This window comes from Cupressus sempervirens, chromosome 5, assembly GCF_028749045.1.
Source record: "Cupressus sempervirens isolate cs-2001-9-10 chromosome 5, ASM2874904v1, whole genome shotgun sequence".
Taxonomy (NCBI): domain Eukaryota; kingdom Viridiplantae; phylum Streptophyta; class Pinopsida; order Cupressales; family Cupressaceae; genus Cupressus; species Cupressus sempervirens.
In genome coordinates, this window is record NC_143122.1 from 77,113,239 (window position 1) to 77,137,066 (window position 23,828).

General features: G+C 35.6%; 1 protein-coding gene across 3 annotated transcripts in view; it reads right to left on the reverse strand.

Moving 5' to 3' along the window:
* The window catches only part of LOC149554631 (DNA primase), a 231,636-nt gene that overhangs the window by 170,969 nt on the left and 36,839 nt on the right, over window positions 1-23,828 (reverse strand). For 2 of the 3 annotated variants that reach the window (XM_089828696.1, XM_089828698.1), the window contains 3 exons: window positions 8,813-8,997; window positions 8,533-8,679; window positions 8,286-8,337 (listed from right to left, as the gene is read on the reverse strand). In XM_089828696.1, the coding sequence (XP_089684822.1) occupies window positions 8,286-8,337; window positions 8,533-8,679; window positions 8,813-8,997 (384 nt within the window). The remainder of the gene's footprint in view (window positions 1-8,285; window positions 8,338-8,532; window positions 8,680-8,812; window positions 8,998-23,828) is intronic. The other variant, XM_089828697.1, reaches the window with a different exon arrangement.

The following is a 23,828-nucleotide window of genomic DNA, read 5'->3' on the forward strand; positions in this document are numbered from 1 at the left end:
CCCACTATGCATAAACTTGTTTTCCACCTTGACAATGTTGCTTACTTCAACTGATGATGGACAATCAAATCTCTACTTCAAATCTGCACATCCTTTCTATAATTTGCATCTGTTTCTTCTATATCTGCATCTATGTCTCATAAATATAACTTTTATATCTGTCCCCAATCTGGATGATATTATACTTCTTTTTATCTTTTCTATTCAACATTTATTATATGTCAGATTTAAATCTGAATATATATTTCTTTATTTTCACTCTTCTTCTTATTCTTCTTATATGTGCTTATATTCACACTTATCCTTGACTTATCTCAGATGTATCACTTTTAATACTCCTTTCTTCAACTGCTACTTTTCTTTTCTGCTCTATTTCTTCTCTTTATATATTCTTCTTTCAACACACTCTCCTGTCATTTCCTTTTATTATTTTCTTTCACTTCACACTATCTTTCTTTTTGAAGAATTCCTTATTTATATTCTAATATAAGACGTGACTTTTCATATTTTAAAGGTCGTGTCTTTTCTTTCATTAGATATTTGCAAACTAAACTCACTCACGTTTAATTATATTTTATCAATGATCTCTTATTTAGAGAATGTTATGATATCATCCAGAACACTTGTGTGCACTCCTTAATTTCTTCCTTCGCTGCTGTAGTAGTTTTATTTATTTTTCATAAATTCCTCTAGTCAAATTGTAGACTTCCATAGAAATTATTTTCATCTTCAGTAAACACATGAACTCCATGTTTTGCTGTCCATGTTTGCATGCAAACTCCATTTTCCGCCACTCATATATTATTGGGCTTCTTCAATTTGATCGCACCCATTCTTTTTAATTAATTTTGTGTATTAAATCACCTATAGTCTCTTTATCTTCATTGTTCGTATCTTAATCCAGATGTTGGAATACTGGTATCGTGATCACCAATTTATTTGGGCTTCAACTCTGCCATCATTTTCATGTATATTGAATTTTGTTTTAATTGGGCTACATAATAGTTTCCCATTTTTACTTACCAATATTGCCGACTCATGGATATCTGAGATATGCCTTTTTTAATGTTTAACCTGTGCTCCTCGATGGGTTCCAATTGCTCTTTATGCTACACATATTTAGAAGCAACTCTGATATTAATGTCTCCTCCAGAATTTATTATACTTATATACTATGCTGTCGTCAATCTCCATCATTTCCGATTAATATGTGATGTGGCAATCTAATTTGTCATTTTCTCAATGAATCCTTTGAAAACATATTTACACCTTATCATATATCGGGCTAGTCTTTTTGTTCTGTATATTAATTTAATTCTGACCTGTCATATGAATAAGACAAATTTTCCCTTATCTGATTTGTGTCCTTAATATCTTGTGTGCTAGCCTTCACATAACACAAATTCTTGTCTTATTCTTATTCTATCTTTTTCTGTGAATGAGACAATAAATTTTGTCTTTCATACATATATCTGCATACGGTGATAAGTTCCTTTGTCTTTGTTTGACTTTTATCATCATTCATCTGAATGCTCTACTTTATCTTTTCTGTCCAGTACATCTTTATATATTGGATTGGGTCTGTGATCTCTGAACGTTTTTGTAGTGTGTAGTTATTACCAGTTCTTTCAACGCTGTTTGTATGTTCTACAACACAATCACTGTTCTATGAGCATCTGAAACTGTAAGTCTTCCCATATGTCTTCTACCATTTTTCTTTTACCCAAGAACTATTCCTAAAATCCATTTTCGATTCTGTGTATCTTCTAATGTCAAATTAATAAGCACAATATTCTTCAGATAAACATGTTGCTGAATCAATGAATATGTGGATATGTCAACTGACGAGATACTGAAAATTCTGCCCGCTACATACTCAGCATGGTTTATACTGTTTTGATTACAAATTGGATCTGTCGCTCGAGTGGACATCTCAGTCTCTATTGTCTTGCAATTTCAATAAGCTCATCAGGCAATTCTTTTCATAGTCTTCTAGCTTTCATTGCCATAATATTCTTAATAAACTTTTCATCTATTTTCTTATCCCTTTATTTACATCAGTGACAATATCTTCAATAATCTTCCAAATGCCTTTGACAACAATGACAATATTTCTATCAAAAAGATTATTAAGTTATAAGAAGGAGGGAGAGAGTTTATGCAGAGAGAATGAACATTGTCAAGAGGGAGACATATGTTGCTATATATGTTAGCATGAGCCGAGGTGTTTCTACAGAGAAAGAGTATGTACTGAACTAACAAAGGGAGCATCCTGAACCTGCATGGATGATAATCAGAATGAAACTGAGAAAGAGAGAACACAAACACAAAGGGCGCTGACAGTACAGTATTGAACATTTTGCAATGCATGGTAACTAGTGAAGTGTGTGAGGTACTGCCATTAATGCCAAAGAGGGAGATTGTTGGAAACTACAATTGGAGCAGCTGTTATGTTATCATTGATGTCAAACCTATTCATAAAACGAGTGTCAAACCTACTAAAGAGACATTTACTAATAGTGTAGAGTGTCATATCATTTAATTGATGAAGAGGAATTGAAAAGAAGAGATAGCAAGGTGAGCTAGTGAGTGATAAGAAGTTAAGTATCATGGAAAAACAATGGGCACTTGATAAGTTAGTCCTTGACAAGATAATGTGTTGTTCAATCAATACATGAAGTAAAGAAGACAATTGGATGAAGCTTAGAGTTGAAACACGACGAAAGGATAAGCGTGACCAAGTATCAGTACTAAACAGTCAATGAAGGAGCTAAAGCAGAAGACTAAGGAACTTAAGTAGAAGCCGAACAAAACAGTTCATACCGAATCTTAGTTATTGTCGAGCAAATGTATGAAGAAGTGTTAGTTGCGACCGAGCATAGTAATGGTCAAGTGAGCCTGTTGATGGCAAGCGAGATAGTATACTATAAGACGAAATACATAGTGATGACCGAGCAGAAGAACACAGTGATTGCCTAGTGACAGCAAAAGTTACAATTTGAGAAAGAATTGAATTTGAGGTCGATACAGTTGGAATTTTGAATTAATCAAAGCGCATGGAAGATAAGGATTGATGAGGTGGCGTATTTAGTGCACAAGGAGAGTTTGTTAAGTGATCAGAGGCAAGAATTTGATCAAAGTTTCTAGAAGGAGAACAAAATATAGAAGGATTCAATGAATCTGACCCAACCCTAAGATCAACGATGATGTTTAAGCAGCAAAAGATTAAAATTACCTATTTAAGGAGGCATAACAAATATTTTCTAAGGTCGGTTTGTCGTTGATTGAAGATCTTAAGGAGAAGTTGAAGAGCAAAACAACTAAGGTGAAGTGTAAAGAGTTTGGTGAAGAAGTGATTGCTTGAGGAGATACCAAAAGGATCAACGATGGAGATGTGAATGGAGGTCAGTCAATGAACCAACAGATGAGTGAACGGAGATCTAAATTTGTAAACTAAGTTGTACTTTATAGATCAAACCTATTGTTACATTCTAACCATTAACAAGGTTAGCTTTTAATCAAGCTCACTTTAGAAGAGTGAAAAATTAGTACCATGTTACTTTGTGGTTTTTCCCAAATTGAGTTTCCATGTTAAATCCTGGTGTCAAAGTATTATTTTCATGGGTGGATGTCATTGTTATGCATGCTATATTTTACAGTAGTTTATTTACTGATAGTCGGCACATATAGAGACAAAGAGTTAAGTAATTACATGGAAAGTTGATTTGTTGATGATATATATATATATATATATATATATATATATATATATATATATATATTGAGTGGGTAGCTGAGATTGATTAAGTTGTTTAAAGTTAGTAAAAGTTGAATTGGTACACCTAGACGTAAAGATAACAAATTCACCCCCTCTCTCAGTTTTTCTAGATTATTATAACATATATAACCTGGCCTAGGGGAGGCTATTAAGCCATGTCACAAGTCCCTAAGAAGACGTTGATCACCAAGTCAACAATCTCCCCCTCAACAACAACTGAGCCTTCAACACCCACTGAAGGGAGACTTGAACCTGCAACCCAAGGCTTTGCTAGCAATTGTTGGAATCATTTGTCGTTGCCCCAAAATCTTAAACAGTTAATGCCTGATACAAATGCCATATATAACCCAACCCACAAGAGGCATTTAAGCCATGTCACAAGTCCCCAATGAGGTGCTCAGACTGGATGATTTTCACCACAATTGCTTCACAATTCAGACAAACGGCAAGAACATAGTTTGGAATTGTTTTTTATAAAAAGGTTCAGTATCGAGCTTGCGTCAGGTGGTGTCTAAAACCGTCATATTTAGTTGAGAATCATTTTTATTCCACCTAACCAACCTGCCATGTTCAGCCTGTAGAAAGAGATGCCTTTAAGAAGAGTCACAGATGCCTCAAATTGGCAAGTACCATGGATGCCAAAAACTTAGAAGTCTTGGCAACATAGATATCAAAAAACATTTAACAGAGGACACAACTTAAATGGAAATTAATCAGCCAGCTGCAAGCATGACAAATGGAGAATAATAAACTCGTGTGAACAGTTCAACATAGGTTTGATAAAACCTTTAAGCAAGTTGAATGTTACACACACACGGCAATCACCCAATGTCAGAAACACCTCAAGCTCATCAAGCTCCTTAAGCTAGTTGAGCAGCTCAAATTGAATTCTAAGAAGGATAATCCCTTGACATTAATGACGAAAACTCATCCAACAATGTTCACATGGTTGTAGCAATATATGGAAACTTGTATGAGATACAACCGTGAATCAACATATAGCTAGCAATGTTGGGATGAGCAACACAAGCTCCTTTTTACCATAGTTTATGACTCCATATGTTAACTTTTGCTTTTGATGCCATGGATATCATAAATTACTATATTTGTACACTGAAACTCTTGACAATATTTATATCAGATGGGTGAACTATCGCGGAGTCCTGGTGCTTCGCCTATGTGAGCATCGACTAGATGCAATGAGTGCTAAGTGTTCGATTCATTCTCATGAGAGATTAATTCATGTGAACCACTACTCATGAAACATGGGTCAATGAGATTGACTCAAAATACTGCACAACTGAATCTTGATAGCAATATCACAATTTGACTTGTAGAAAAATATATCCTACTTATCCATTAATGATCTTAAGGGCCTTTTTGATGAAAAGTTCATAAAGCACAACATTTGTTGAAGATTTTCCAAATGGGGTTCCAATCAAAGTGGGTTTAACCATGGAGGAAACTCCATAGTTAATTGTGCTCGAGCTCTAGTACTAAGATGGGCGACCTCCCAGGACGTTTTGGGGCTTCACCTCTATGAGCATCATCTAGATGAGATGAGTGCTAAATGTTCTATTCATTGTAATGAGAGAAAGTTTCATCTGAACCACTACTCATAAAACATGGGTCAATGAGTTTGGCTCAAAATACTACATAATTGAATCCTGATGGCAATATGTAATGTCCCCGTTTTTGGCAAGTCCATGCAGTTGATGGAGTTAGCTCATCATAGCGACCCTCGTGAGCTGACAGGGTGTGTTTTGGAGGTCCCAGTTGTAGATTTACTACTTTTAGTAGGTCTATTTTTGGCAGAGCAGTGGGTGGCTTCGGCAGTTGGTCATCACCTGCAGTAAATTAAGTTGATAATTGCATGAGCTCTTATTTATTCATTAATTATTAAGTTATATTATTATAATAATGACATTAAGTGATATTTCTAAAAAGTGTGTTTGAAAGTTCTTAGTGTTGAGTTCTTTTGGGAAACTTCCACAATTTTTGAAGTGGAGTTTTTTAGGAAACTTTGGACCAACGAAAGATTATAAATAAGAGCTCATTTCATGGGAAAAAACATACTTGAAAATATATTTGCTTTTTGTGCCTTTGTGGCTTTTCCCTGATTTCTGATTTGTGAGCCCTTGTTGAAGTATAAGGGTCTCGACAAAGAAGTTCTTGGCAATTGTGCTGAAGTATACAATTGGCCAGCCTTCTCCTATTGTATCTTCTGTATCTAAGGAGAAGAATAATCTTGATTATATATTTTATTTTTTGATTATCTCGTGAGGGTTTCCTGAAGTCTGAGAATTATTCTGAAGGTTGGTTCTTGCGAATTGCTGCTGTTGTATAGAAATTTGGCAATTTCTCCTACTGTTGTTTGCCGAGGCCAAGGAGAGGATACTTTCTGGTTATTGTTTGCATAGACTGGACTCATCAGTATTTCCTAAGGGCATTGTTTGTGATCTCAAGTGGCTGCCGTCCCTAATCCATCAGCAGATTATCTCAGAACTGGAGACGCAACTGCAGATTGGAGCCACGTGTGTTGATGGGAGAGGCAATCATTGAGTGGGAGTTTGCGATCTGAATTGGGCCCGTGAATTTACTGCCATCAGGAAGGTCAAGTCCTACATTGGGTCTACGGCTGCATTTCTGAGCAAGCCGTCAATCATCATACAAGTCTGCCGGCTAATAAAATATGGCAGGAGTTTCCTGGTGAGTTCGAACTTCAGTAGGGGGTGGTCTTACATTCTCAAGTAGCCATTTGGTATGTTGGAGTTTGTAGCTGCATTTTAGTGATATCAGATATGCAAGCGGTGCAATACATAGCAGCAAGGTTCCAAATATCATATGGTAATTTGGAATTTAATAAAATTTATTCTTGACTCAAGCGTGGTAATAATTTATCGTTTTCTTTTAAAATAAGGAGTTGGAAAATTTTGTTTGAAACTTAAAGCATATATATTCCTCAATAGGAAAACCAAGTTGTTTTTCACATCTTCCCAGTTTGGACAAGAAAGGATTTTTACACAATATCACAATTTGACTTGTTGTGAAAAGTCTCTCATGCTTATAAAAATTCATATGTTTAAAAAAATGCTTTTATTTATGTTTAAAATTTTCTTTTCCTTCAACCAAAATCAATGTTTATACTCACAATCAATGTATACTTATGTGTGTGATCAAGTAGCTTTCATTTGATTAATTCATTGCATTTTTATAGTTTATTTTTTCAGAAGTGAATGATAAAATGTTTAAACCGGTGCAACATGGAGACCCCACCCCAAAAAAAAAAAAAAAAATCCCAACGTCTCTAAGACAGGGACACACCAGGGACAAGGGGACGTCGTTCAGAAGTCTCCAACAGCGCCAGCAGTCTGTCACCATTTTGGCAGGGACGGAGGGATGTCCCAGCGTCCCCTAAGGGGATAGGGGGACGGGAACGAGTCCCCTGACCCCTCCAAGGGATGGCTGGGTGTACCCTATCCAACCAAAAATAAAAAAATTGATTGTTTATAAAATTAAAACATTTTTTATTAATTTCTATTCATTGTATTGAATATCATATAATGTTGCTCAATGTAATTATAATTCTGATGAAGTACTCATACTTCTGATACCTATGACTATTATTATTTAATATTTATTTAATAGAAGTTAGCACTCTTCCATTTTCTCAATCGAGTATTTAAAATTTTAATATTTATTGTTCAATGTTCAAGCTTTAAATTTTAGTAAATTAGTATTTCATATCTTTATATCTTATAATGTTATACATATTTGCATAACTCGCATTTTAAGTACCACGTGTATAGTATATAGAGTACACCACCGCCCCCCTCTTGTCCCCTGCCGCCATCCCCAAATTGAAGCCCCTTTGTCCCCCCTGCCCAGAAACCTGTCCCCCGTCCCCCAAGGCGGTGTAACTATGATCTAAACACTAAAAAAAATCTACATTGGTAGATTTTTCAATTTGCTGAGTCTTTGTGAACTCTGAGCATTGAGTCTGGATCCAAGTGAAATAGCAACTTGTTGAGTCTGAGCCAAGTGTGAAACCTGTAATACTGATTTTTATTACTATCATTCAATAGTCTAGAGTTTCTGTTTTTTTGCAACCAAGGATTACCTTAAGAAAATAAGATAGTTATCTGCATGCACATCTTGAAAATAAAAAGAAGGATTAAATTTATCTCTCAACAGTAATGATAAACTAACACACTGTCGAATCCTTTGTTGTTTTGGAAAAACAATTATGACATTTATCAACTGCATTAATTTTTTATATCGATATATGCATCGTTTTAAAGATTTAAGCCTCAACCAATCTTAGCAGTGCCCAATCAAACAAACAAGAACCTCAAAAAGCTGGTGATTTGTCAGCTTCAATGAAATGTATGAGAGATGTGGTTCCAACGTTACAAACAATATTTATAAGAATTTAGTTAATGTTGACCAATGTTTAAATAAATGGCTGTCAGCATTTTCCAAAATGTGTTGGAGGCTCATAACTCACCTCTCGAATCACTTCATAATGATGACGATACTTGGGGCCCATGGTTTCATACCTGGCATAAAAAAGTGCTTAATGTGAGCATACATAGGATTGTGTATTTCACAATTCCTATCCATCCAAATCAAAAGTAAGAGCTTGTTCTCGATTAATGCTACGTAAAAAATAAGCTTATAAACCTATTTTTAATAAAATCATAATCTAGCGGTTGTAACCCAGCAAACTAATTAAATTTTACATATGAATATACCTTCTCCAAAATTCGTCATATGTTGTAGCAAGAAACCTACGCTTCCCATTGATATGGTCTTGATAGCTAAACACATGAATGTTAGAATGGCTTTCTGCAAACTGTAACGCTTGTTCTTGTCTTGGGAAAGTAGCCCATACGGCACTTCTACAAACATATCAAAGGATAAAGAAACAAGAGATAAACATCAGCAAGAATTTAATTTTTTGTTACTCCTTTTCGTATTATCAAAAAAAAGTTAAAGAAAGTTAAAGAAATTTTCCAAGTGATTGGCACGTACCTTGGATGCAGATCATTTTCTTCTGTTAGGTCTTTACGAATTTCATGTAACAATCGTAATAGTTGAGGAGGTTTCTTTAAGGGTTTGCCAGCGGGCGATCCATAGAACACTCCAGGCGATATTTGTTTGCCATGATTTTGTTGTCTTCCATCCATGGGGGTTTTTGAAGACTTTGGGACCAAAAGCTGAATAGTGCAGGGCAAAAATCATGGCTGAACATCTCATGAAATATATGCAAAAGAAATTCAACAAACGCACCTCAAAAAAATATTAAAAATAAAAGAGCTTCTAGAATTTGTTCTTATTAGAAGAACGTGAATTTACATACTTGTAGTAACCATTTTAAATTGCATAGCATATTTTATTGTACAGTAACTCATTTCAATACACATAAGAAACACTACACTAAAACCTATAATTGTTCAAATATGATAAAAGTTTAACTAATGAAAGTTAATGTAAGTAGAAATATTGTCAAGGTGGGAGAACTCTTAGGTGAAACGGTGGGGCTTTTTACCTGCAGTGCCAACAACCAAGTGTCAAACCTGCAGGTTTACTCTCTACTGCGTCAACAATTGAGGGGCCCTAAAGACCTTTTATCTTGATTAACCCGCTGGATGTGGACAGGGGCATTTGCATTTTGCTCATACATTTGTAGCCTAAATTTTTAAACAGAAGATAAGAGGAAACTGTGGAGAAAATTGAGCAGCAATATTTAGCAATTGCAGAACAAATTTGTCAAATGATAAGACTTTAATGCTATCCTCAATCTCAAGTCGAAATGTATGGCACAAGCGCAAAAGGCTTTTCTTCCTTTATTAAGAAGAATGATCATATTCACTGCATCCGCACCAATGATCAATTCCCTTGGTATATAAAAAAAAAGGATTTCTCAACCATTGCTTAAAGGCTGGATCACTTATTCATTGCAGAGCTTTCGCCGAATTGGCCTACTCTATCTGTTTCCCAAATCTGTCTGATTTTCATATCTGGCCATTTATCGCTAGAGTTGGAAACCTTGGAACAGGTTCTTCGCCCTCATTATCAGTTTTGTTTCAAGAAGATGGAAGTTAGACAACCTGATTTGGTACCGAAGATTAAGAGATGGTGGGTTGATCCCTTGCACAAAATTAGAACCTGAATGTTTACCTTTCACAGAAATTGAAAATGTTATCAAAAAAAGTTAAGAGTTCAGTGCAAGGAATTGTTTGGCAACATCTTCCTCGAAAATAAGAGAATTTAGGATGAACTTGTCATGTTAAGCGACAGTGTCATTCAGAATGAGATGACTCAAATCCAATAGGAAAAGGAGAATAAGTTGTTCGCCAGTTATCAGGAAATACCAGCACAGGAGGAATGTTACTAGAAATCTAAATACCACAAACTCTGGCTTGACGAATGGGATCTAAACACTAAATACTTCCACAATGCTTCTGAACTAAGTCAAGGTATGAACAGGATAATAGAAATCAAAAGGAAAGACAACAGCGTTTTGACTGATCCCAAAGAAATGCAATCAATAGCAGTTGCCATTTTCAAGATTTGCTGAGTAACGAAGAGGAAGCAGATGCTATTTAGAATAACTTTATCGATTGCATTTTAAGTCTGCTTACAGATGATGAGGATCATTACGACTGGGGAAACTAAGAATATAGTCATTTATTTGCATCCTAACAAAGCCGCAAGACCAAATGGGTTCCCTGCTATGCTTTATCAAGTCTATTGAGATCTTCAAATATCCCTGTTCTTTATTATCAAGTTTATTGGGATCTCTCGTTTCTTCATTATCAACCAATATCCTTCTTATCTATCAAATCACACATCATGGAGCAAGAAAGAGTGTTGAGTTCACAACAAATTATGTCATAATTTGAGATTTGTATAGAAGATATATAGTTGCAATTAGGGAGATTGATCACCAATTTTGAGCCTATACACCTCACATTATGCTCCTGTTATTCCTTCAACATGCACAATATGGTATCTAGTGTGGGCAGTTTTGAGGAGATTTAGTATGCTCATTTGAATCTTAAAATTCTATTATCTATTGAGGCTTTAGAAACATGTTGATATCCCATCTCCTTCATCTATTATTACTTTTAATGATAAATGTGTTGCTCAACTCATGGCTTTTTGTGAACCAGTGCAACGATACATCATTATCTTACAAATATGGCTATTTGAGATGGATATTTCACAAATATTGAAGCTCTGTTTGTAGAGTTCCATATTTCAGATTTCGGAGACACCATAGATTGTATTCACCATCTTTGTTGGAAATTATTAGTTTTTAGCTGCTTTGAGGGAACAATCAAGACCCTTTTGTTCACATAATCATTGATCACAGTTTGAAAAGAGTGTGAATACAATAGAATGAAAATTGGAGGAGGTACCTTTATTATCAAAGGAGATATCTTTGTTTTCAGATTGTATTCTACAATTATCTCTACTAGATTTTGAATCATCATCTTCATTAATGTGGCCTAGAACACCTGATTTGATTGAGAGAACTTTCAATATCAACATGGAGATGCTTGAGAAAGATTTGGAGTAATCACCCATAATCTTTCCACCCTTTGTTTTTAGCAATGGGAAGACATCTTGCATACAAAGTTTGTATTGTTTCTCTCTAAAGGGAGGAATGTTGTTCATTTTAATTGGATCATCTCTATGACTCATCGTCAAGCATCTACCATCATTGCACGAGATTCTGCATTCAGGGAATGCAAGGTCTCCCTTCTTATTCTCCCTCATGGATGGGATTTGGGGTTTTGTCCATCTCATTTTTATTTAAGAGCATTTTCTAATTTTCTCTCGTCTAGGAATGAGTTTTCTCCCAATAGAATTTCTCTCTCTCCACTTGTGAGAAATTACAATCGTACATTAGTCCCTAACATAGCCTAATAATTGGAACCCATCTTTGCATCCTTACATTAGGGCATCTTGTATATTCTCCCTAAGTTACTTAAACGCAAGTTGTGGAAGTGAATGGAGTGTTATAACTAGCTAGTTCATCACCTAGGTCCTATTCACACTTGTCATTCATGATTACTTACGGTATGTTAGTAAGCAAATTGGTGTTTTCAAGATAATCACAAAATAACTCTTTATCCCTAGAATGAAAGACGAATAAGTAAGTAACAACTGGAGGAATCGCTATTGAATTAGCGATTTTCCTTTGAATTTTAGAGGTACAACTCCCTCTTATGATTTGGTTTTACTTTTTTAGGGTATGCTCTTAACAAAAAAGCAAAGAAAGGCTTTTAACATCTGCCCATCACCATGGCACAAATGTGATCATGAATTTGCAATAAGGGAAAAGAAATAAATGACACATAGGTCACTAACTCCGAAACCCATGAATAACTATGATCAAGAACATGGACAAGCGATTGTTTCCTAATATACATAAGCAGATTAAAATTCACAGATCCCAAGCCATGTGTACATAATCTAATATAATAGAGAAATCACAAGCAATTGATAATTCTCATAGGAAAAATACAATTACAGAGCAGTATAACATATACGCGTAGAACTTGAAATGCTAGTTAAGAAATGATGTTTTAGTATGACATACCGAATTGAAATGCTTGAACATAGCAAAATCACGACACTATCTAGAACCATTGAACATTTAACATAGTATTATAGTACATACCTAATAGTAAAATTCAAAAATCAAAATTCAAATAGAAATTCAAGTGCTCGTCCAGGCTGCAGCATGGTTACAAAATAGCAGAGGTGGTTACTCGAGTACTCCAAGTACCCGATGCGATGACGTCTTGGGAACGGATACTTCAAGGTTTTGGGAGGGGTGAGTCCCCATGTTTCACTGTTACAAAGAGAACAAATAAATACACAAATTCATATTGTTTCTTATATTTTGATTAGTCTAAAACTCAAAGATCTCAGCCCCTCTATTGCAAAAGATTGCTTAAGAAATAACACTCCTCGATCACTCCCTCTTGAAAGAGTTGTAAAAGTAAGACATCCTTGACTCTAATCGAGACTCACTCATGCCTGCCAGAGCAGGGGGGTCAAAATTTAGACCCTTCTAAATGTCTCTTCATTACATATTTTATAATTAATTGATGAGCCCTTTCAATTCTAGTTGTGAGGTTTTCATACCATCGCCCTTTTGCAAATAGGAACCCCATTTTTTGTTGATAGGCTTAGGTGTTGGAGTAGATTTGGCCATAATCTGGGTGCAAGAGGTTGTGTTTCGGTAAAAGTCTGAAAATTTGCAAAGATTCGGCACTAACTTGGGTTGTGGAACGTTATGTTGGGTTTAAGATTTAAGAAAGTTGTCGAGTGTCAAAATGGGAGTAATTTCGCAAATTTTGGCTAGCTCTAGGAGATGGAACAAAATAGAAGTTGGGCCAAGAAGAGCTATATTTGGCTGAGTATAAAAATTTTGGAGATGAGACTTTCTTTCCTACCCATAAAAATTTTGCTTCATCTTGAGTTGAAACATGATTTGCTACCCATGTAAATTTTCTCCCATCTTGAGTTGAGAAAAGATTTAATACCTGTGTAAATTTTGTCACATCTTGACCTGAGACAAGATTTGCTACCCATGTAAATTTCATCTCATCTTAGAGTTGAGCCTTCTTTCCTTGCCTCCAATTTTGGGTCTCTTCTTGGGGTCGAGCCTCCTTTTGCTACCTATGAAATCTGTATCTCTTCTTAAACCTTGGAATCGCAACTCGAATCTTAAAGCATGAGCCTTAAAATTTGACATGGGAGTGAGGTCGAGTAATCGGTTTCAAAATGCAAGCATGCATCCCTCAACCTCATCGCTTAAATCCAACAAGGGACCAGATTTGAATGGGCTGGTTGTTACTTGCATTTGGCACCTTGAAACTTGGAAGATTTTGTCACAAAATTCAAAGCTTTATACACTCCAAGGCAATGGTTATGCCCAAAATTCAAATCAAACCTGCAGAGCAAAAGAAAACTGGATTGAAATGGCACCCATTCCCACTGTATATGGGATGGCTTGCATTGGAAATGGGGCAAGGCTAAAACCACATCATTTTGAGCCCTTTATAAGATGTAACATGTCGGTTAATGGAGACCAAATTGGCCCAAGCTATGTAACGTGTGGATCCAAGCACAATTTCAATACAATCAGCCCCCCAAAACATAGGAAACCACTGGACCTACATGCCCTTAACTTGAACTTGATTCAAATTGGGACAGAAAACATAGGAAATGTGCAGCTTTTTAGGGGCCCATACTTGATGAAATTTAGCGTAAATTTGAGGGAAACGCACAAGCAAACAATTAATGCAATGTTGGTGCAATACTAGAGGTTGTTTAAATGATGATGGAAGTTACGAAGTGCAGATCTGGGCACTAAATGCGATGCGAAGTTTCTTTGGTTTTTTACATGAAAATGAATTAAATGCTAAGCTATCTTAACTCAAAGCTTGAGGCAATTTATTTCAGCTGTGATTTAATGGCACAAATTCCATTGCAAAAACTTTAGCAATTCAAATCTTGCCTCCAGTTTAACCATAGAGGCTATGTATTTAACGACTATTTGTAATTGAGAAGAGGGATCGAAGTAAGCAGCATGGCTGGGAATTAAATGATCAATGTAATTGTTGTAATGTTTCTACAAATTGTGAAGAACCAAGCTTACAATGCTTTGAATATACTTGCTAGATATTATATTCTATATATCAGAGTTATATGAAGTGTGTTCGATGGTATAATATTAATTCTGGAAATGTTCTTACTCTGCAATAATTCGAATAAGGCAGTAATGTAGAGGAGCAGACTTTATTTTGTATTGTGTGTTCTCTATCCTCATACTTACCCTATGTTTATATTGAACCCAAGAGGCATGTCCTTACAAAGGACATGACTCTTCTAGGTCAGCCCTTATCATAAACATATAATAATCCTCCAAGATCGGCATCTATTTAGAAAGTATAATGAGATAATAAACATACTTAACAACTATTCAAACTAAACATTATTTAAAATGCTCCTAAATGAGACGCCGATAAGGTTATTTATATAGGGTTATAAAGAGGCAAATCCTACATAAGGATATCCATGCTTTACCTAATCTTGTATGATCTGTTGTTTAGATCAGTATGTTATCGTAGTTACATAGAATTAACACTCCCTCTTAACTCAATAATCATACTGAGAGATAACATATCTAGTATCATCAATCAAGATGAATAAGCATAGATTGATAATCTATATCTATCTGAATCTTCTAAGCATGTGGTATCATAGAACACATGATACTATGTCATATTACTATCTTGTGATATGACTAATACTAGTGATAACAATATTGCATGCAATGCAACATACAGGATAAAATTTGAAGAATAATTAAATTCTTAGTTTATTCAAGTTGTGACTCATAGGTACTGGCAATCCTATATCACAACATGATCCTGAGTTATGATCTACTAGAACATAGGATAAAATCCAAAGAATGATTAAATTCTTCCTTTATCCAAGTTGTGACTCATAGGCATAGAAATGTCTATATTACAATATGATCTTGAACTCATCTAGATCTGACAGTAGTTCTCTACTATTCAGCACATTATCTAAGAGATCATCATCTCTCATAATGTCTTTTATACAAGTATTCATTATCTCAGAGATCATCACCTCTTAGATAATGAATACAAATGGTGAAGCCCATAACAGTCAATACCCTGACAAAAATTATTTTATTAATAATTTAAAGAATACAAATGTATTATAATTCAACCATACCAAGTATTTTCCTAAAGTGATCTATCTTCACTCGAGATAGAGGTCTGGTAAGAATATCTGTTGTCTGATCTGTAGTGCAAATATATCCTAATTTTACGGTATTCCTGTCTACCATATCTCTTACATAATGGTAAGGAATTTCAATATGCTTGGACATATCATGAAAAACTAGGGAGGACTATCATGTCCCCTCTTTTAGCTTAGTCTAACAAAGACATGTGAGTCAGCTTATTATGGGGTCTTGTAGGCTGACAGGGTTGGATAGAGACCCAGTATGGTTATTCAGTGTTGGGGACTTGATGTTCTGGCAGTTATTGATCAGTTAGGAGACACTCATTGTTTTCAGGAGGCAGTTCCTACATTTTAGGAGGTATGATCTTTCCCAGGGTTGGGTCTCCATGAGGTTACTCTTTGGGTTCAGTTTCAGAGGGATAGGGCTTGTTTCCTAAATTTTAGGAGCATCCCTAGATTTTAGGGATGAGAATGCCAATGGATCCTTAATTTCCGACTTCAATCACAAACAGGTGACAGGATGATTTTATGGTTTGTGATGTCAGTAGGGTATTTTGTGGCTATTTGGGTTATATTTTTAATATTTCCTAAGTTAGCGTTTAATAATTAAATAAGGCTAAGTTATTAGCCATTTTGGAGTAATAAGGGGTTTTTGGCCTCATCTGGATGTGCATCCTATGGTGGGATAGCTCGTTGGAAAGGTCTCGAAATTCTCTAAATCTTTCTCTTTAGTCTTGGGGCAATTCAGGAAACAAATTTCTATCTATGAGGAAAAAGGTCATTTTCTAGTAACATGACCACTTTAAAATAAGAAATTATAACACTTTCACTACCCAACGCCACTTGGAGACACTTAGGATTCAATTTGCAATTGAGAAGGGTTATAAGGAGATAGAAGCTTCATGCATATTTGACAACTTGTTTATGAATTTGCTCTGAATGGGCGATTTCTAGTCTGGGACGCAAACCCCAAGTTAGTGATTGGATGGGACGTAGCCCTCAGCAATCTTTGGCACCAAATCTCTTTGGCATTGTGCATGGTGATTAAGGAAAGAGGCATCAATTCTCATTGGGGTTTCAGCGTGGCATATCATCTTTCCAATTGGGACATGGTTCATTGCAACCTGTGGGACGCCATTTGCAGCAGATACACCACGTGGTGTATAGAGTATTGCTTGTATTCACCTCCAAATGTACAATGGATTCGAGAACAATCTTCAACTTCCAGTTTGACATAAAATTTGTATGTGAGTTTAGGGAAATATATTGGATTTATTGCTTGGCTTTATAGTTCAGACAAATCTACCTAGTACGATTTGCAATAATTCTGATTTTTACTGAATACCTTATTTATTTCAGTTTTGTTTCATAGTTGTTGTTCCCTATTTCTTTCTATATTATAAAGCCATCAAAAACAAACAAACCTTTCTACAGTTCTCTCTAGTTCTACAAGATAACATAAATAAACAGGAAAACAAATTTAAAAATATAAGATTACAGCAAATCAACATAAGAGATCCATCAGGGATCTTTCAGTGGTATCAGAGCTTACATCCTACCAGCCTATAGGGTTTGTGAGAAATTGTCACAACAGATTTCAGCAAAAGTCTTGATAATTCATTTCCACATCTGGGTACTGGCTAAAAAGTTTTGATAATTCATTTTCGCATCTGGGTATTGGATAAAAAGTTTTAATAATTCATTTCAGCATCTAGGAACTGGCTAAAAAGTTTTGATAATTCATTTTGGCATCTGGGTACTGGATCAAAAGTTTTGATAATTCATATTAGCATCTAGGTAGTCACTAGTCGGTGGATTGAATACAAATCTATGCATCCAAGAGATCAAATACATAGATTTTATATGCGCAGGAGAGCTCAACTTGAGCAAGGGTTTGGAATAGACCAGGAACCTATTATGGCAGAAGAACAGGTGGGCGGCACAGGGAATCAGGATGATGAAGAAAGAGAGATGGTGCGGACCCTATTCACTACTCAGCCCAAAATCACTTAGGCTTTAAACAGATTACAGGATACCTTCGAGCATTTGGAGATGGGTGGACATAGAGGCGGGCAAAGTAGATCAATTTCAGTGGCTAGTAGTCAATGCAACCATCAGTCCCATTCTTCAGTTGAGAGCTCCCTTCATTCCTCTAGTCGGCATCACCATCGTACACCTACTACGAATAGACCACTGCTTCCTCAGTTCATACCAGGTTAACGGCCAGCACAGGTGGAACCACCAGAGGTGGGGCTCCAAGAGTCTGTTTTGGCAGCCACAGCTGAGTGGAGAGCTCTACCCCCTGAGGTTAGGGATGTCTTCCCTCTTCCCTAGTATTGTGCACAACGTAGAGATACAGCTAGGTTCAGGGGAGATATAGTCTTAATGGCCTAAAGTGGTCTTTTCATAGAATTTTGTGTTTGCTCAAGATTAAGATTTTGAATTTCATCTTCAATTTCTTCAATGTTCTCCCTCTAAATCTCAGATTCATGATTTTCTTCAGAACTAGGTAAATGTGTGAGATGTTCAGAACTTAGGGCTCTTTTGAATGCTAAAATCTTCTTCAAATATTACATCCCTACTAAGTTCAATGTTTTTCTGACCAGATATGAAAATTTTATATGCTTTAGATGTTTCACTATACCCGACAAAAATACCTTTCCTCCTGGAGGGTTCTAACTTAGTTCTCGTTTCTTTTCGGACATGTATATATACAAGACACTCAAATATCCTAAGATGGCTTATATTAGGTTTAACATTAATAAAGACTTCTTCAAGAGTTTTATCTCTAAGATGAGAGTGAGGACTTATGTTCTGAATATAGACAGCAAGACAGGAGGCTTCTACCCAAAGATAATATTCTAAATTTTGATCAAATATCATAGCTCTTGTTGCTTCTATAACTGTTTTGTTCTTCCTTTCTGCTACCCCGTTTTGTTGTGGGTTATGAGAAACAGTATACTCCCCTTTAATTCCTACTTTACAAAAATCTTTAAACAAGTCTGAAGTATATTCCCCTCCATTATCAGTCGTAAGAGTTTTAATTTTGTGTCCTGATAAGTTTTCGGTTACGGTTTTGAATTTTTTAAATCTCTTAAGGATTTCTTCTGATTCTTTACATTTTAAGAAATAAATCCATGTTTTCATGGAGAAGTCATCTATAAAAAGTATATAGAAACAAAATCCTCCAAGAGAAGGAATAGACATAGGTCCACATTAATCTAAGTGAATTAATTCCAAAACATTGTTAGTTATTCTAGTATTGTTATGAAATGGACTTTTGGTATTCTTACTCGGAGCACATCCTTTGCATTTGCTTGAATGATCTTTATTCAACTTAGGTAAACCAGTTACCATCTTCTCCATAGTCGATAAGGTTTTCAAATTTAGATGTCCTAACCTTCTGTGTCATATTTCGTTTATATCAGCAGCTTCATGAATTAAGGCTTGCATAGGTTGACTAAGTTTTGTATTAAATTCATACAAGAATCCCTTTCTTTGACCAATCAACTTTGATTTCTTGAATGAAGAGTTCTTAGACTAGGTCATTACTTTATCGTCCATGAATGCAACTTAATGTCCATCATCTTCAAATGTTGTACCAAAAATTAAATTCCTCTTCATTCCTCGTACATAGAGTACTCTTTTGAGATGTAGAGAAATACCTCACTTCAATTTGAAGGTGCAATTCCCAATTCCTTTGACTAAATGAGAGAAGTTATCACCAATGGTAACTTCGCCATCAACTTCTTCAAATATTAAATCTAGTACTTCTTTGTATCCTGTAATGTGTCGAGATGATCCACTATCAATTACCCATGCTTTGCTTGATACTTCATTTGATAGTGCAGAATACAATACAAGATTCTCAAGATCATAGTTTTCTTCTTTCTTGGTAACGTTTGTACAGTTTACTTGTTGCTTTGTATTCTCAAGGCAATTAGATCTATAGTGTCCAAATGTTTCACATTTGAAGCATTTTATTTTGAATAAATAAGGTTTGTCATTTCTATGATTACACTTTTTCTTCTTAAAGTGCTTCTTCTTACCTTTATGGGAATTTGTGTTGAGAACATGAAGTTCTTCATCTCCAATTTTCAATTTCCCTCCTTTCTTAAAGTTTCCTAGATTCTTCTTGCAGGCAATCTCCTTTAAGTCTATTAACGTCTGGAAGATTGTCTCTAGCACTTACTCCTTGTGAAAATGTTTCCCATGAATCTAATAACCCATCTATAGCCATAAGTGTTAGTTCCTTGTCTTCAATGATGGTCCCTATACTTGCAAGTTCGTCTCTTAGACTGGCCACCCTTAGGAAGTATGAATTCATAGATTCTCCCTTCTTTATCTGTATATGATTTAGCTACCTTCTTAGTGCAAGCGTTCTAGTCGCATTGTTAACCTCATATGCATTTAATAATGCATTCATCATATGAAATGATGTCTAATGTTTCATGAGCATAGGTACAATAACATTTTTGACTCCATCTAATACGATTTGCATGGCTTTCTTGTTTCCTTTACTCCAGACAGTTTTATAAGGATCAGCATTAGGTTACTTGAATTCTTTATCAACAAATTGTTCACATCATTGTCTTCTAGAATCATCATAATTCTAAACTTCCAAGCAACGAAGTGTTCCTTTCCATCAAACCTATCTTCGGGTCTGATTGTGCTAGCCATTGAATGTAGAGGGATGTTGCTAGATATTTAAATCTGATTGTCAATTTGCAGAGCCTAAGTTCGACTACGAGAGCTCTGATACCATGTAAAGTTTCTACAAATTCTGAACAACCAAGGTTACAATGCTTTGAATATACCTGCTAGATATTATCTTCTATATATCAAAGTTGTATGAAGTGTCTTCAATGGTATAATATCAATTCTGGAAATGTTCTTACTCTGCAATAATTCGTGTAAGGCAGTAATGTAGAGGAGCAGACTTTATTTTGTATTGTGTGCTCTCTATCCTCATAGTTACCCTATGTTTATATTGAACCCAAGAGGCATGTCATTAAGAAGGACATGACTCTTCTAAGTTGGCCCTTATCATAAACATATAATAATCCTCCAAGATCGGCGTCTATTTAGAAAGTATAATTAGATAGTAAACATACTTAACAATTATGTAAACTAAACATTATTTAAATGCTCCTAAATGAGATGCCGATAAGGTTATTTATATAGGGTTATAAACAGGCAAATCCTACATAAGGATATCCATGCTTTACTTCATCTTGTACGATCTGCTGTTCAGATCAGTATGTTATCATAGTTACATAGAATTAACAACTGTCATTTAATGGCAAATTTGCAAGAATTTCCTATACAAATTGAGTTGTACAACAATTTGGAAAACATTTTCATTGCAAAAAAAGGCAAACTAGAAGCTAAATTTTGAATTGCAGGTGGTAATTAAATGAATGTTTTGTGGTTAATACCTGCAGCAGGGGTCTGATCCACGATTTTTATGCACATTTGCAATAAGAAGCAGCATTCAAACATATTTCAGTCTTCAACACTCAGTTACGGGCAACTTACATCAAGGGGACTTCATTTCAAAGCATCCAAATTATGAATTTCATCTGAGACTCTCCAAGCAGCGATTTTAATTTTGTTCCAGATCTGATGACAGTTATATTTCCACGCAATTGCATTCTAGTTCAAGCCTAGAGGCTGAAATTAGACCATTTGAATCATGTTAAGATCGTTTAAATGTTTAGAAAGGGGGTTGTTTCTACTTATTTTCATTAATTTTATCATCTATAGAAGACCTGATTTTACACTTTATCAAAACCTTTTGAGCAAGTTTATGTAAGAATAAGGTTGATGTCACAAGTAGCAAGACTCTTGGCATCAAAGCAAATCAATTGAGGAGTCCTAGGGGGTGTAATTGACTTAAATTTCTTTATTTGTCAAGTCTGATATAAGTGATATACTTCTGATTTTAATAACTAGAAGGGGACGAACCTCTTATTTTGAAATTAAATTTGATCGAGGATAAGAAGTGGGACTGATTTTGTCCCTTGTTGCAGGCTTGGGCATGGAGAAAAGAACTCAAAGCATTCCAAAGATGAGACCTCAAGCCAAGACAGGAGGTGGCTAGGAGTTGGATGGTCCAAATGCAAGTGAGATGTTCCCAAGATGAATCTGGGCAGAAGGTACAACACTGAGATCAAAGGGTGTCAAATCCAAGATCATCACAAACGATCCAAGGTTATCGAAAAGTATATGATAAGAAGCCAAGGATGAGATTCAACTCATGATCAAGAATGGGGAGGATCTCCAAGGCATCAAGACATAAAAAAGAAGATAACAAATCTAAGGAAACAACTTACAAAATTAGAGCAATGGTGGTCTGTCAACTCTCTATCTACACCAACAGGGATGTGGCATTCCAAAGAAGCCTACGCTGAAATCAATTTGTTGGAACAACTTAGAAGATTAACACAAGAGAGAGACTCTAAGGCAAAGAAGATAAAGAAATTTTGAAGGATGAAGCAATTGAAAGCATAAGCCATCACAAATAGAAGAGTAGCAAATAATCTCTCCTCGACAAGTAAGCGTATTTATCAAGGTTAAAGGATAAGTTTGCTAAGGTAGCAGCCCTATCCTCAATCAATAAAAACATGCCAAGTGTCATATGGAGGCAACTTGATGAGATTATGTCTAGATTCATTGAATGTGAAAGAGGATGAGGATAAAGGACACATTTCCCAAGGTGATGAGGTGGCACTGTCTACAAGTGCTCTCTTCTCATTGCTCCACTTGCCATTGAACCTTATCCGGTTGTTATGGATTTGAATTTTCTTATTGGCCCATAAAGGCAATGTAATTTTCTAATTGGCCCACATGGTGGTGCCTAATTGTAATTAAGGTGACATTAAATGTTTGTAGCAAGTGGTTAGTAAAACTTTAATTAGGGCTCATGTGGATGAATCTTGGCCCTTGATTTCAAATCAATCTTGGTCGCTCGTTGTACTGGGGAGTGGGGACTACTATAAAAAGACCAAGGCCTCCTTATTTGTAACTTGTTAGTTTTAGAGTAGAGAAGAAGAGCTATGATGGAGAATTGTTGCCAAAGTACTAACAATTGAAGACACCATCAATGAATTTAACAAGGAATTTAAAATCTACATGCCACAGAATTCAAAACCGAAATCCGTCTAAAGATGCTTGTGCAAAACTCAGGTTAGTCCATACATACCGCTTGGGAACAAATAGCTATACCACTTTATCGAAATGACAAATACCATCAAATACCACTATATCATTTAGGGCATCAACTACTATTGTATCAATTAGGGCATCAAATACCACTATATCAATTAGGGCATCAAATACCATTGTATCATTTAGGGTATCAAATACCATTGTATCAATTAGGGCATCAAATACCATTGTATCATTTAGGGCATCAAATACCAGTATCATTTAGGGCATCAAATACCACTGTATCATCTCTTCCCCTTCCATTGCTAACTATGGCAATAACATTCAATTAGAAAGTATGCTCATATTCATTATTCACATAAATGTAAGACTGAAATAACAATCCATCAAATAAACCTATCTCTTGCATATAGGTATATTCCATGTTCAGTTGGAAGATCAACCAATCTAACTGGTTACTGATTACAGTGACGAGAAAAGTTGCTTTCATTAAAAGAAATAACTGAATTGATGATATAAATCAATCCATCATATCTTCTGCTTGCATAAACATCATAAAAGTAAAATACCTATTACCAACGAATGTTTGAATGCATAACTTGTCTTTGTATGGTGCATGTCCTAACATCTTGTGGAGAGAGGAAACATTGTTAGGGGCTTAACCTCCCAACCGCTAACCCTCAAAATATCCCCACATAATCTCATTCGAGAAAGGCCCTCCCAACCCGGAATAGACATGGAACACCTTGCCCAGCCACTGAGCATCCTGTTACTTAATTCCACCACTCAACTTGACATCAAAGTATATGAATTGGACAACATGAGCTTACTTGGAGATTCTTAGAGTTGAATTATATATTTTATCACGCTTTAATAGTTCTGATTTTTGTTCTTCCCTTTGCAAGGATTTCCTCCACCTCTTCACCCTCTTTCATTGGTACTTCGACCAGGGCGAATCCTTGGTGATTGATTATGCTGCTAAGCATGGATTCCTCCAGTAGCAGTATATTGCCGACTCTCAGTTGAAAACATGAGATAAAACAATTCTAGTAGTAAGTTATTCTAATGAATCAAAAAT